The sequence below is a fragment of the Momordica charantia genome, assembly GCF_013281855.1.
Source record: "Momordica charantia cultivar OHB3-1 chromosome 6 unlocalized genomic scaffold, Mcharantia_2.0 BLBB01000006.1, whole genome shotgun sequence".
Taxonomy (NCBI): domain Eukaryota; kingdom Viridiplantae; phylum Streptophyta; class Magnoliopsida; order Cucurbitales; family Cucurbitaceae; genus Momordica; species Momordica charantia.
The window spans coordinates 12,279,876-12,295,234 of NW_028275164.1; the positions used below are offsets into that span (position 1 = coordinate 12,279,876).

General features: G+C 37.5%; 2 protein-coding genes across 2 annotated transcripts; one reads left to right on the forward strand and one right to left on the reverse strand.

The window, feature by feature from the left end:
* The first annotated feature begins 1,765 nt into the window (after nt 1-1,765).
* Nucleotides 1,766-8,488, forward strand: LOC111018244 (phosphoglycolate phosphatase 1A, chloroplastic). The gene is made up of 11 exons (XM_022294260.2): nt 1,766-2,153; nt 3,428-3,495; nt 3,691-3,783; nt 3,855-3,926; nt 4,076-4,147; nt 4,817-4,876; nt 5,845-5,897; nt 6,122-6,219; nt 6,541-6,640; nt 7,263-7,366; nt 8,298-8,488. The coding sequence occupies exons 1-11, from the start codon at nt 1,850-1,852 to the stop codon at nt 8,402-8,404; spliced, it is 1,131 nt and encodes a 376-aa protein (XP_022149952.1). The 5' UTR covers nt 1,766-1,849; the 3' UTR covers nt 8,405-8,488.
* A 2,375-nt stretch (nt 8,489-10,863) lies between these two features.
* On the reverse strand, nt 10,864-11,472 carry LOC148210693 (uncharacterized). The gene has a single exon (XM_088125152.1). It carries the CDS (start codon nt 11,470-11,472, stop codon nt 10,864-10,866), a length of 609 nt encoding a protein of 202 aa, XP_087981278.1.
* Between the last annotated feature and the right edge of the window lie 3,887 nt (nt 11,473-15,359).

Here is a 15,359-nt window from a genome sequence, read left to right on the forward strand (position 1 = left end):
TAATTACTCAACACGTAATTACATCCACACTCCTTCACGAGAATGAAACCACAAGTCTCATATATTATAGGAAATTCAAGATGGTAAAAAATATATCCAATACCGAACCATGCAATATATACCAATGTAATCTTTTGTGAGATAAAACAATATCTTTTATTGTCATCGTTTGAACTTGTGTCATTAGACTACTCAAGATTTTACCTTTGATTTCCACCACCATGTCGTACGAAATTCAATATCGTCAATGACACTTTTGTAAATTCATCACAAAAAAAAAAGAAATTATGTAAAATTTATTAAACATAATAAAAATAAATAAAACCACCAAACAATTTAATTCCAATGATAATTAACTATAAATGTGCTACGAAATAAAATAAATTCTATTTAAAAAATTGACCAGGTATAACAAGGTTAATACATACATGTCGAAATACCCCATTTCAACATTGACACAAAATAATATAATATCTAATCAAGTTTCTTAACAAAATAACTTAAAGAAAACAAAAAGTATCATAGATCCTTGAAAAACTTATGAAAACCATCAAGAAAATTGGAACATAGTAGCCAATTTAGAATCAAAATTAGTATCCATAGAACCATACGAAAAAAATTCCAACAAGCAAAGATCAAGACTATGAATTGAATAAAATCAGTTAGAGAGATGCATAAAAAAAACTTATGTAAAATTGTCTTAAGAATGTTAGAGAAATATGCATAGAAAACTTAAGGAAACACAAAATTTAAAAACCGAACCCAACGACAGTGTTGTTTCCTTAGGACAATTTTGTTCCCTCTATGATGCTCAAGGTTTTACGAACAATTGTTTCCCAAGATAGGACGAATTTACCAACCTGAGTGCAGCACTTCATGTACAAGTGATTCACGAACTTTAGTATTTAAATATTCGTACAAAAAAGGAAAGAGAGAATTTTTAGACATTAGTTTTTTTGTTTCTCAACACTTGAAAGAGCCATAGACTATTTGTGACCATTCAAATAGACTATTTTCATGTAAAGTTATGTCTTTTGATAAAATGATATAACCTTTACAAAACACACATAATTTCATGAAAAGTTGTGATTCCTTTTTTTTTAATAAAATAATTTTATTCAAAAGTTCCAACAAGACATTAGTTATCTAAACAAATGGTATCAGACTCGGGTCCAAGATTTTCCTACGTAGATGAAATTCTCTGATTGTCAAACAAAAAATGTTCTATGGTGGAGCTCCATCAAATAAGTGGTGTATCGAGTAATAGAATGGTTGTTGAGGAGTTTCAATAGATCCTTATTCGACGAGAGAATTACTAAGAAAGTGATAAAAGCGACAAGATATTGTTGACAATAGTTAGCCCATATCACGTAATGTGGTGAAATACTATCATGCATATGATATCTTCTGCATAAGAAAAGTTGACTTACAAGAAATGAAGACAAATAATTCTAGACTTGTCAGGAAAATTTTTTAATATTCTCGTGGTATTTACTCATTACATTGACATTATGAATTTCATTTCATAAATACGGTTGTCTTAATAAAGTTTATATCGATATATAAAAGTAAATTATATAAATGATTAGAAGATCATGAGTTAGAATCCTCCCGATCCAGAGAAATTAAAGATCTTGAATTTAGACAACGGTGTCATCCACGTATGGTCCTTGGGCGTAAACGAAGAAAGAAAGAAAGAAAGGGAGAATTTTCAATTCCTTATATCCCAAACGAACAAAGGAGCGCCACTCGTCCCACGTCACAGCATTCTGGAAGCGCTTTTAACGGCCTCAAACTGCCAACACAGAAACCAAGGAAGCACCAAAAGCACTAAAAAGCAGCTGCAGAGATGCTGTGCAGAACAGCCACTGCGGCTTCTCATTCACTCATTGTTGCTTCTTCCTCAAATGCATCCAAATCCTTCGCCAATTTTAACCACAGTGTCCCCAGATTCTTGGGATTCGGCCACTTTTCCCGCACTCTATCCGATTGTTCTTCTTCTGGGTCTGTGAGTTTTGGATGGAATAGTAGCGGCAAGAGGAGATTTAGCAGGTCTGGAATGGAGAGCTTCACTGTTCGTGCTTCGGCGCAGCCACTCAAGAACGCCGATGAGCTTATTGACTCTGTTGAGACCTTCATTTTCGATTGCGATGGTCTGTTCTTCTCCCATTTTCCCTTGATTTTTTCTCATCCAAAACATGGAAAGCGTTTGATTTCTGTCAATGGGTCATTGGTTTTCTGGCTGAAATTTCGGGTTATGGGAGAAATTAGTGTTTACTTGAGCCGAGAGGTCTTCAAGGACTTGGTGATCTAGTCTTTTTGTAGAGTTCATGGGTGCAGTGCATAATTTGTAAACAGCTTTTTATTTTTTTTAATAGAAAACATTAAACCTTTCAGAGATAATATGAAATTACAAAAGGTAGGTGGGGGAGGATGGTCAAGCCCCAGATCACGGAATGTCATAAAAAACCCTTCCAACTGGTGTAAAGTTTAATTAAACTATAGCTATTTAGACCATGTGAGACTGAGAGCTACAAAAAAATATTGTTTATGGACTTTTCTGTATGGGTTTCCTTGCCATCAAAAGTTTTATGGTTTGTTTCCATCCCAAGATTCCAATAAAGTCATATTTTGCCTTGTTGAATGGGATGCCATTAAGGTATGATTCCAAAAATCCCAGTACGGATTTTGGGGCATCGGTTGCCACCTGAAGGAAGACTTCATGTAGTTCCAAAAATAATTAGCAAATTGACAGTGGACGAAGGCATGATCCTACTCTTGTTTGCGCATGATGCATCTTGATGGTGGGAGATTCGCCTTAGGATTCCTCTTTTGCATATTGTTGGGAGTATTAACACTACCATTACTTAGATCCCAATGGTAGAATTTTACTTTCCTTGTTATCATGATGAAGATGGGAGATTGCATCCATCCCGCCATTGATAAGGTTGGAGGAAAGGGACTTTACTGTGAACTGCCCAGAAGAGTGGAGGGCCATAAGCAAAGGTCCGATCATGGGAAGAAGATGCGACAAGGCAGCCCATTCCCGAGTTTCATGAATTTGTTTCAGTTTTCTAGGCTTCCTTTATAGAAAGAAGTTCTTGTGAGGAGAGGCTATAAAACAGCTTTTTTAATTAAAATTATTTTGAGATTACATTGAAGGAAAGTGTTGTTCTGCAATTAAGCTACTTCTACTTCCAATGGTGTTTTTCACATCCCGAAAAGAATAAAAATCTCATAGCCCCATGTGAACTCTTTTTTTAAGTGAAATATTGCACTCCCATAACTAATGTGAAACAGGTCAAATTTGGAAAATTTTCTTGACGAGTATTTACCTCTTTTCTAGTTGGGTAGGGAATGTAGGAGAACGTTTTTCCTTTATTCTTTTGTAGTCAATGTTTTAAGCTTTCTATTGATTTAATTGCAGGGGTTATTTGGAAAGGGGACAAACTAATAGATGGAGTTCCAGAGACCCTTGATATGCTTCGGTCAAAGGTATAAAAATAGTAATGTTCTAAAACAGAGAATTCACTTTTTGGAAACTTATGGCCTTGAGAGCAGTGGGTGATGAGGACAAATTAACAGAATTTACATGAGTGAAAATGATACAAAATTCTATAGTCTCCTTCAGTCAATGGATAGTTTTGCCTTCAGTCATTTTCCTTTCCTTCTCTTCCTGTTTAATTTCAGGGAAAACGATTAGTTTTCGTCACCAACAATTCAACAAAGTCCAGGAAGCAGTATGGTAAAAAGTTTGAGACACTTGGTCTTAATGTCACTGAGGTCAGTCAGTTTTCTCAAAGTTCTTGAGTTTTGTATGAAATTGCAACGCTAACTAAATTCCAATGTTTTAGGAAGAAATCTTTGCATCATCTTTTGCTGCCGCCGCATATTTGAAGTCCATCAATTTTCCAAAAGAGAAAAAGGTACTTGCTTGCTTTAGCTATTTGTGATAATGTGCATAATCTTCTTATTTCTCAAAGTTTTCAAGGTGATTATGATTCTCCAAGTGAGTAAAAGTTTTAATCATCACAAGGATAAATTTTAGCCTGGACTGATGGCTTTGCGATTTCAGGTTTATGTGATTGGTGAGGATGGCATCTTGAAAGAACTTGAACTTGCTGGATATCAATACCTCGGTGGACCGGTATTTATGATGAAAATTAATTTCCATGAACTTTGAAAATTCTGCAACTTCTAGTTCAAAGAACTTTTGGTCATTTTCAGTTCTAGGAGGATCCTCAAACATTTTTTTTACTTTGTTGTCGAGGTGATTTTTTGATGTGGCCTAATTAATTAGGTAGAAAGGGAATGGAGAGAAAATGAATAATCCTTCATGTTATTAGCATTTTTGAGTTACAACAGCTAGCTCCTGTGTTATTTGAATTTCAGGCACTCATTTTCTCTTCTTATTTGTCTGTGACAAAATAAAGATCTCTCAATACATAATATAATTTTTCTCATTTTCCTGATGGTAGTTTTTTCTATCTGTAACTTCAGAATGATATTGAAAAGGTCTGATACACTAATGAATTCGATAAATTTTGATCTTGGATTAATAAAAAAGGACTTTGTGAGGCTTATAAAGAATTTCGCCACGTTCTAACTCTCCTGCTCTTCATATATATCTGTGTGTGTTCATTTATATGTATTGCAAAATCACTCCTCAGTCCTCATATATGTAATCTTTTAGCACATGTTGATTGCCTAGCATGATAATCTGTGTTTCTTTTATCACATAAACTTAAAGTTCACTGTCATTGGTCAAGATGATTGGATGTGAATTTATAGGGTATAATATTTCATCTTTCTACAGGATGATGGTGGGAAGAAGATAGAACTGAAGCCAGGATTTCTGATGGAGCATGATGAGGATGTAGATTTCTGATCTTTCTTGCTTTATATACAAATTTCTTGTTTGAATTCTCCTCTAAAAAAGGAATGGAGATGTAACTTCTCCTAACTACTACCACATAAGAAATATTTCAAAGTTTTATCCCAATAGAGCTGAAGAGCTCTAAGTTAAAACTTTTACTAAGCTCAATAAGTTACAAAGCTATTGAATAGGTCTTTGAGAGACTCTTTGGACTCTCATTGCCCTGGTCTTGATGGCCAAAAAGTTACCACCCCTACCCTCCCATTTACACATTGACATTTTACCTTCTTCTAGCTAACTTCCTGCATAGGTCTCTCTCTTACCTCTCTGTCCACATCACGAATATGATAGGAATACTATTAGGATATAATTAGGAGTATTATTAGGATATTAAAGGTATATTAGTAATTAGTAGGAAAGTTGTTAGGGAGATTTGTTATAAATAGAGTGAGTAGGAAACGATTGAGGTGTACAATTGTTTAGTGTGGTTTAAGCTTGACTAAGAATATTCAATAGAGGGAAGAGTCCACGTACCTTGAATTACTTGGTAGTTATTGATTGTAGTTCTTCTATCATTTATCTTTCATTCATTCTATTTCAGTTGTTTGAGTTCTATCAAAATAATCTCTGTAGTTATTGATTGTATCTCTCTCTCGAGAAGGAGAAAAACTCTCCCTCGAAGAGAAGAAAGAGAGAGGAGAGAGAGAAAGAAAAGAGAGAAATCTCTCTCTCTCTCTCCCTCTCTCTCCCCTCTCTCCTCTCTCTCTCTCTCTCTCTCTCTCTCTCTCCCTCTCTCTCTCTCTCTCTTGTTGCCACCTTTCCTTTGGAACTTCTTTCTTCCTCACATTTCTTTTTCATTTCATACACAAATCTAACTTAGGGCTTATATTCAACCATGGATCACTTCTTCTCATCTTCACCCCATATTCCATGAATTTTATCTGAACAAGTTCTTGTTTTTCATGAAGGTGGGTGCTGTTGTGGTCGGATTTGATCGATACTTTAACTACTACAAAGTTCAGTAAGTACCCCTTTATTAAACATCATTCGTAAACTCAACTCTGCAGGTTATGACCGCTATTCACAACTCAATTCTCAAAATAATTAACTAGTCTGTGCTAACCTACAGAGTATATTTCATGTCATTAGATTTCCATTTCTGCAAAACAACTGCATATTATATGTACTAAATTCGATCTGTTAAAAGTAATAATTTTTTGTTAATATATTTATTGGGTATTGAAGGTATGGGACACTCTGCATACGGGAAAACCCAGGCTGCCTCTTCATTGCAACTAATCGTGACGCTGTCACTCATCTGACGGATGCACAAGAGTGGGCAGGTTCAGTTCTCTCCCACTTTCACTGTATTTTAGTACTTATCATAGGATGTAATTGATCATTATTTTCACAAGTTTGGCTTTCCTTTTGTTTCCTTTCATATATGAACTGTCAAGAGTCTGTGTGTAACGCCTCAGCAGGATAAAAAATATATATTTCACTTTGGTATAGTAGATCATTGAGTTGGAAGCTGAAAATAGAAAGTTATTGTTAAAAAAGTTAAAGTTTTTATGCTTGTTTTCATGTTCTGTCTAGAATTTGAGAACTCATGTAAGTAGGAACGCTGTTTAGCTTCTTCTTGTTGTGATTATGAACTGAATCAGGTGGTGGTTCGATGGTCGGTGCTCTTTGCGGGTCGACTCAACGCGAGCCATTGGTTGTTGGGAAGCCCTCAACTTTCATGATGGACTACTTAGCAAACAAGTAATGTTTTTATGTTGCTGACCTGTTCAAAATTATTTAGACGTTAGATGCTTCATATATATAAATCTATGAAACATTTTTTTACATGAAATGACAGTGGCTATATTTATCTACCTCAATAGGGTGTGTTTGGGAGTGTCTTAAGATTTGTATTCTATATCATAGAAAACAGTTATTCCCTTTAAATTTGGTCTTATGACTATTGCCAACTTTTGATTCATGACATAAGCTGTTGACTATACTTTGAGGTTGATATCGTGCCCGTGTCACATATACGTATACAAGGCATTAGGAAGGGAGAGCGGAAGGGTATTTTGGGCTAGTCTAGGCAGGAAAGTAGTTAGCAACAATGTTTTGGGTCACGTCTATGTAACCAATGTAAGGTGAATGTGATGTGTAGGTACATTTTGGTAAGTCTTTTGGGAGAGAGGAGAGCTCTTGAACTCCGTCATCTATATTGTTAACTTACCAAATATCGAATATCACTTTGAGTCCTATCAGTTGTTAGTCGTTCTTCGATTCAATAAATCGTCGAATATCAAATGAAAACAAGCTTGCCTTCTTTGTTTTCTTGCATCCTTCTTAACAAATAATGTTTTTGTTGTGCCAATCTGAATGATAGGTTTGGGATTCTGAAGTCACAAATATGCATGGTTGGAGATAGATTAGATACTGATATTCTGTTTGGACAGAATGGTGGCTGCAAGACTCTTCTTGTTTTATCAGGTAATAAATTTTCGGTTTAAATCTTATTTTCGTTCTTGAACTTTAACATTTATTTTATTTTTGGTCTCTAAATTCTCAAACTCTATGTCTTAGTCCCTCAACTTTGCATACAAAACTTACTCGAGTCCTTACTATGAGAAACTTTGAACCTTTGAACCTTTGTTCATTTAACTGATTAACAAGTGTTTAAAGTCACCTATAAAACGCTACGTGTTGAATTTTTAAAAGCATTTAGTTCTTGCTAAAAGATTTATATAACGTTAATGGTAAGGAATAACATGTCTTATATATAAAATCGGGGACTAAGACAAAACATCAGAGTTTGATAATTGTTTTCTCACATTATTTTTGCTATGTTTTTCGCCTTTCTCAGAAGAAAGACTTCAATTCTTACCCAAATTTCAAAAACAAAAACAAACTTTTATAAAAACTACTTTTTTTAGTTTTCAAATTTTGACTTAGATTTTGCGACCGATAACAAAACAAAGAAATTCATAGTGAAGAAGTAGTGTTTGTAAGCTTAATTTTAAAAAACCAAAAACTAAAAACTAAAAGCCCAATTCGATAACCATCATGTTTTTTATTTTTGAAAATTGATCTCATGAACACTACTTTCACTTATATGTTTCTTTGATTTGTTTATCTATTTTTTACAAATATTTTCAAAATCTAAGTCAAATTCAAAAACTAAAAACAAAAAGTCTTCTTAAAAACTTGATTTTGTTTTTGAAAATTGGTTGAGAATTCAAATGTGCCGAATGGTGAAACATATACGAGCGAAATTGAGAGGAAGTAAACGTAGTTTTTAAAATAAAAAACTAAAAATACAACCGGTATCAACTAGACCCAAATGGTTATTGAACGGAGCCTGATTTGTAAACCTAAAATTTCTTATAACCAATCAAATGTATTGTTGTTTGTTTTTTGGCAGGTGTTACAAGCTTGGCAACACTTGAAAGTCCAAACAACTCAATACAACCAGATTTCTACACCAACCAAATTTCAGATTTCCTCTCTCTCAAAGCTGCCCCTGTATGATCACATTACTCACCATGTTCACTCAATTTGTATCATCAAAACTATTTGTGGGATCCAAATTTATAAATTAAAATTTTATGTGAACTCAATATTTATATTTTTAAACACAAACACAGGGAAGGAAAAAGAAAGGTTTGCTACTCCTTTTTCATCTATTAATCTTAGGGGTTAAATTATATACAACAACCGTTTCTCCTCCTTGCACCTACCAAATTCGTTGATCCGGGACTAATACCTGCAAAACCAAATCGAGGTAAACCGGTGTGACTCTAGTCACATCGGCTCCGATGCTTAAGTTAGCAAGAGTACAACGTAAATGTAGTCAACTTCTTCGCCTCTTTTACCTCTAAGGCTGGATCAATACTTATAGCGTGAAGTTGTTCCAGAACCTTCCGTAGCTAACCCTAATTCACCGTTGCAGGGCCTGGGCGAAATCGTCGATCGAAGATGGGGGATTACTGGCTGGGCCGTGGGCCGAGCACGGCTCGGGACCGAGCCCCGGGTCGGGGCCGAGCACCGGGCCCTTCGTGGCTCAGTGGGCTTCCCTCCGGTCGCTTTCCTCGTTCTCTGCCTCGGCGTTAGGTCCTTCTTTGGGCCGGCCCGTTATGTCACGGGCCGGTCTTCCCCAATCAGACTTCAACTTCTTGTCTCGTTTCGAGTCGTTTTTGTTCTCCATAACAATGGCCCCCACTCTCAAAACAGAAGACGAATAATTGTGTAAAGATCTTTGTTTTGAGAGTACTTGTCGCTTGTCGTTACCACGAGATCATTGATATCAGTGGCTAAAAGTGGGAAGGTTGCTAATGCACAGGGCTTCTACCAAAAGCTTTTGATCCAATTTTGGATCTTAGTGCTTGGTTCCTACTACTGGTTTTGTGCCTTGAACTTGTCGATACTATTCATGAATTGGAAGTTTTTCCAATTTTCGTTGACCATAATCAAGTCTTCTGAGTCCGGTTTTATTCTCATCTGAGTTTAAACCATTTACTTTTGGCCTTGGGATCTAACTTTAATAGAACTAATGTCGATACCTTTGGGTTTCTAACCTATTTGGCTTTTGCCAATGTTTTATACCACAGGGTTTACTCTCGGGTTTCTAACCCACTTGGCTTTTGCCAATGGCTTTTATACCCTGAGTTTAGTCGACACCCTTAGGTTTCTAACATATTTGGCTTATGCCGGTTTTTTACCCCAAGTTAAATCAACACCCTCGGGTTTTTAACCTATTTTGACTTTTGCCATATGATTTTCTACCCGTGGGTTTCGTTGATCGGTTAGGCTTGCCTGTTTTCTGTTTTAACCTTGCTGGGCCTGTACGCATGCCTTTTTCAGCACCTCGAGATTCTTTTCCCTGATTCACTGATTGGCTTTTAGCTTATCGGCCTGCTTCTAGGTCCGTCCCAATTTTGAGTTTCTTGATTGGTCGTAGATATGTAGATGTTCATATTTTTGCCGATTAAGGCTGCAAACATCCGATTCACCATTCGTTGGTAGGTTGCACCTGCATTCTTCAATCCGAACGGCATCACGGTGTAGCAATACAAGCCTCGACTCGTGAAAAAAGAGGTTTTCTCCTGTCAAGGTTGGTCGAATTAAGTCGATGACCATGGCTCGGCCTTGCCTCTCCCGAGAGGTCTGTCGCTTTATTCAGGCCCATCACTGGTTCTCCCCTATCAAGGGTGGTCGGATTAAGTCGATAACCAGGGCTCGGCCTCCTTTCCCGAGAGGTCTGTCGCTTTATTCAGGCCCGACGTTGGTTTTTAACTCGTTGGTCATAGCCAACGGTTTTACACCCGCTGTTGTTTTTGGCCTTTTACTTCATCTCATGTTTTAACCAGGCTAGGTCAATCGACCCGCTTCTGGTTTGGCCGTGTTGAGATTGTTTAACCGTTCTTTCCAAACGTGTCGATTAAAGTAGATTCATGCTTCATCGCACGTGATTGACGTCGAGTGGTGGTCGGACCCGAGCCGTGCTCAGTCGAAAATAGGACCTATTGACCAAAATAGGCTATCTCATAAAACCGCCGATTAATGTAAATTTGTGCCCGTTCGCACTTGGTCGACGCCGGACAGTGGTCGGTCTCGAGCCCTGCTCGGCCTGCTCGGCTATAGCTGGTTTTACCGTCGCCGTGTAGAGTTGGATTTACCAAGCTTACGTCGTTGAGTAGCCGTGGTCGGAGCCGTAGTCGGTACCTCTTGCCCCCTACTCTCAAGTGTATTGTTGATATCTTTTGAGAGTACGCTTGTAGACGAGGCAAAGTGTTTTATCAAAGTCGTCGGTATCTCGTTTTGGATTTAAGAGATATAGTTGACAGAGAACCAAACAAGTGGACACTTTATTGAATAAAAGAAATAATAATTAGAAATCCTGCTAAAAGTAGAGAAACAAAAACAACTACATTTGAAGGAAGAAAGGAAAGGTCAACAGCCCCCCTTAGTAGAAGTTCTGTCGTTGCCCCTTATTGAGGTATAGTAGCATTCCCGCGACACTCGTTGTTCTCCTTTAATCTCTCCCTCTTTTGGTCGGTTCGCTTTCCGTCTGGCTCCCTTTTTGAGTAAAAGAACTCACCAGCGCTCATATACCTCTGAGCTCGGCTCAGCACCTCCGAGAAGGTACTCGGTGTTTTCTTTCCGAACGAAAATGACAAATGCTCATCCCTGACGCCGGACATGAAGGCCAGCAGAGATACAGCGTCTGTAAGGCCTTCTACCTGCAGCTTCTCCTCGTTGAACCGAGCTACATAGTCGTGTAGACTCTCTGCCGTCCTTTGTTTAATAGTTAAAAGATAAGCCACAGGTCGGCTCCGACACCGTCCCCCTACAAACTGGGTCACGAATGCTCTGGCCAAGCTCTTGAAACTCGAGATTGACCCTCGTTTTAATTGTCGAAACCATATTCTGGCTGACCCGTTTAATGTAGTCGAGAATACCCGGCACCTGACCGCCTCCGACACTCCGTAGATATCCATCCATTCCCGATAAGCATCTAGATGGTCCACTGGGTCGGTCGTCCCATCGAATTGTTTCACCGTGGGTAACTTGAATTTTGGAGGGATCTTCTCTCTCATGATCTCCTCTGTGAATGGTGAGTCGGCTTGATCCAGTAGTTCTTAGAGGTCAAATCCCTTCTCCTTTTGGTTATGTCGCTTCACTGAAGACTCTGGCCGATCTGTCTGTTTGCCTTTGTCGAAGCTTATCGGCTCAGAGTTTCTGTTATCCTGGTTGCTCTTGCCCCCGTTTGATGCCGGGGATTTATGTTGCTTTTTTATCTTTTGGGAGTCGAAAATCCGGGTTCGTCGCCTAGTATTTCCACCTATCCGCAACTTGCTCCCTACACTATTTGTTGATTCCTCGGTCTCGTTTTGCGCTGGGCCCTTCCCTTTTCTCGGGTCTCTGACAAGGGGTACCTCGTCGGACTCTTGTCGCTCGAATTGTCGAAGGACTTGGGTCATGCGTTGCAGCATGCCCTCTACCTTGTCTTCCAAGACCGCGAACTGCTTTTGGAGTGGCTCAGGGGTCATTTGTGCGTGCGCCTCGGGCAACCCCTCATGACGTTTCGGGTTTGACTGGTTGGTCCCATCCTCGGGTCCTCCAACCTGGGGGTCATCCAAGTTCAGCCTCCTCTTGGCGGAGCAGTTATCATCAGAGCGTCGTGGACTCCTTTCTAGTGTCATGTTGCTCAACGGGATGCTTTAAATCGTCCCCACAGACGGCGCCAATTGTTGATGGATTTCGGTCTTCCGGTTTTCCTCCTCGCACCTACCAAATTCGTTGATCCGGGACTAATACCTGCAAAACCAAATCGAGCTAAACCGGTGTGACTCTAGTCACACCGGCTCCGCTGCTTAAGTTAGCAAGAGTACAATGTAAATGTAGTCAACTTCTTCGCCCCATTTACCTCTAAGACTGGATCAATACTTATAGCGTGAAGTTGTTCCAGAACCTTCCGTAGCTAACCCTAATTCACCGTTGCAGGGCCTGGGCGAAATCGTCGATCGAAGATGGGGGATCACTGGCTGGGCCGTGGGCCGAGCACGGCTCGGGACCGAGCCCCGGGTCGGGGCCGAGCATCGGGTCGAGACCGAGCACCGGGCCGGGGCGGAGTACCGGGTCGGGACCGAGCCCTTCGTGGCTCAGTGGGCTTCCCTCCGGTCGCTTTCCTCGTTCTCTGCCCCGACGTTAGGTCCTTCTTTGGGCCGGCCCGTTATGTCACGAGCCGGTCTTCCCCAATCAGACTTCAACTTCTTATCTCGTTTCAGGTCGTTTTTGTTCTCCATAACAATTATAAATTAACATTTAAATAATATATTAATATTATTTAAATATTTAATATTATTTATATTAAATAATATTAATATAAATATTATAAAAATATCTCGGTTGGTTTCAATTTTGACACTAATTTTTAAAAGTTATACTTTTTTTTATCTAAATTTCGCATAAATAAATTGTTAAGACACCTAACAAAATTAAAAAGAAAAAAAAGTAGAGAGAGAATTGCAACATTTAATACAACAATGTAAAGGTGAAGAATCGAACTCATGACCTCTTAGTCGAAGACAGGTATCTAATCGAGTTATGTTGAGGTTGACAAAATTGAAACGTTTAAGATGTTGATAATGAAGCCAAAATAACAAAATGAAGAATGAGTTGATTGGGCCTAAATACAAAAGGCCCAATACATTTAGATTACTTTTTATTGAAGTTTAGTTATATAATTTTTATGTAAAAATTAGGGAAATACTAAGAAATGGCTACATATAAGATATCATAATGAAAAATGATTAAAATTTTCGTAAATTGGATATATGACCATACTTGATTTCCTTAATTTTAGGGGAGGGCTAGAATTCCATATTTACCCATCCGCACATTTTATGTCCATATTGCCCTTGCATCATTTCTCCATTTTACCCCTCCAGTTTTCAACCACCCACATTCCATAAATCACATTATTAAACTACGAAATCCCTAAAATCTCTCCATAACCAAACCAACAAAATTTCTACATTGTAATGCTACCAAATCTACATTATCAAACAACCGAATCTACCTATATCATTCAGACATTTTAAAAATATTATTAATTTGTTTCCAACATATAATCTAATTAAAATCTATAACAAACCTAACTAATTGGGTAGTACATTTCGTTGCAATCACATCTTCTAAATATTCTTACACTCATCAATTCCCATTTTTTATCAACCCAACAATCTCAAGTTCGTTGAGACATGGAGGGATCAACAAATCGAGCAGAGAATGACTTGTAAAGTTCGAGTCTCCGATTTCGTGATCGAAATTTATCTGGTAAGCATTTAGATTATAAGAAGAATTCGACTCAACAATACAAGAACTGAAGGTTTTTTTCTTCTCCTTGATAGTTTTCTGCCACAAAATATGTCATCCAAACCGTTTGTTGTCATATTCATTCGAAGTGAAGCTCTACTCTAGCTTGATTCTTTGGATGTGCGGATTGTGTCATTTGAATCTCATTTTAATTTGTGCATTTGAGTCCTAATTTGCAAAAATTAGAAGCAAACATTGGAATAATCGATATTTAAGGTAATATAATTATTGAGAGTTGAGAGAAAGTAGTAGAAGATAGGAAAGATGATTGGAAAGGAAAATGAGTCTCTTTCCTCATGAGTCATTATAGTCATATAATGAGCAGTCATATGATCTCATATCGTCTTTTGCAGCCAAGAAAAATCCAGGTAATATGTGTATATTTATTTACTCTGTCTTTATTTTGTCTAACGCATTTTTTCTTTATTCTGTCTATACGCTTATTTACCCTATATTAGATAGAGATTATCTTTAACCACAGTAAACACTAAGTAATGAAATGGTGCAAGCAAGTCACTCATTATAGTGTAAGTAAACTATTTTCAGTACCACGTAAGTATTATATATACGACGTGAAAGTACCTTAGCTTCATCCTCGTCCAGGTGCTTCACCACGTTTCTAGTTTGTCATTACCTTTATTTGTAACCTTTTTTGTATGTTCTTTTTTGATCGATTACATTTTTTTTTTGGCAAGAATGAGACGGTTCGTGAGTTTGGTATTAATTTTCGTGTCTCCCAATGTAGCTACCCCTCCATAGTTTTAAAAACAGTATTTGATTTTTCAATCTTATTTTTTCTACTCATTTTCCACTTTTATTTACGTTTTATTAGGCCATATATTTTTCATATTTTTCTACATTTTATATATATTTTTTTCAAATCATTCATTTAACCGATTTTATGTTTAAAATTTTGAAATTTCTAAATCTAGATTTTATTTTTGAAAATTTTGAACTTTAATTCACTATTTTATTGCCTAAAATTAAGCTATAGCAAAAAGTTGTTTCAAGGGTATTTTTGCCATAAAATTTAAGAGGTAATGGTAGGATAATTTAACTATTTTGGTGGGAAGGTATATTTGTCTATATTAAATTCTAGCATTGAAGTATAACTGTCTGATAGCCATTTTTGTGATATTGGATACTTTTGGCCATTTTTCAAGTAGAACTATTTAATATAGTCATTCCTCTAGTTGCCTCAAAAAATTATTATCCTTGCCGCCCCACTATTTTAACAACCCCAAGAGAGAGTGTTTTTGTGAGATTTTTATATAGAGGGTCATCTTCTTCATGGGGTTTTTGTGAGGGTTTTACAGAGAGTTCTGTGAGTGAAATTTTGTGAAAAATTTTATGTTCAACAACCTCCATTGAAGAGTTTCAAGAAGCTTGTAGAGTGATTCATGAGCATTTTTCTTTGAGAGAAAAGTGAGAGAACTCATTATGGAGCGTTTGTAAACTCTTGACGATTCTCCTGGCATTTAGTGGAACCTGCAATGGTAGCAGAGAACTGGACGTAGCCCACATTGGGTGAACCAGTATAACTCTGGTGTCGATTTCTCTTCACTATATTTTATTGTTCTTGTTGCTTGAGGTTTAGGTTGGTTTA

Excerpts from the sequence above, each read along its gene's own strand:
- LOC111018244 (XM_022294260.2), top strand. The coding sequence starts at position 1,850 with ATGCTGTGCAGAACAGCCACTGCGGCTTCTCATTCACTCATTGTTGCT. Across the intron at positions 3,784-3,854 it reads TTGGTCTTAATGTCACTGAG|GAAGAAATCTTTGCATCATC; the intron begins GTCAGTCAGTTT and ends CCAATGTTTTAG. Across the intron at positions 6,641-7,262 it reads ATGGACTACTTAGCAAACAA|GTTTGGGATTCTGAAGTCAC; the intron begins GTAATGTTTTTA and ends TCTGAATGATAG.
- LOC148210693 (XM_088125152.1), bottom strand. The coding sequence starts at position 11,472 with ATGAGAGAGAAGATCCCTCCAAAATTCAAGTTACCCACGGTGAAACAA.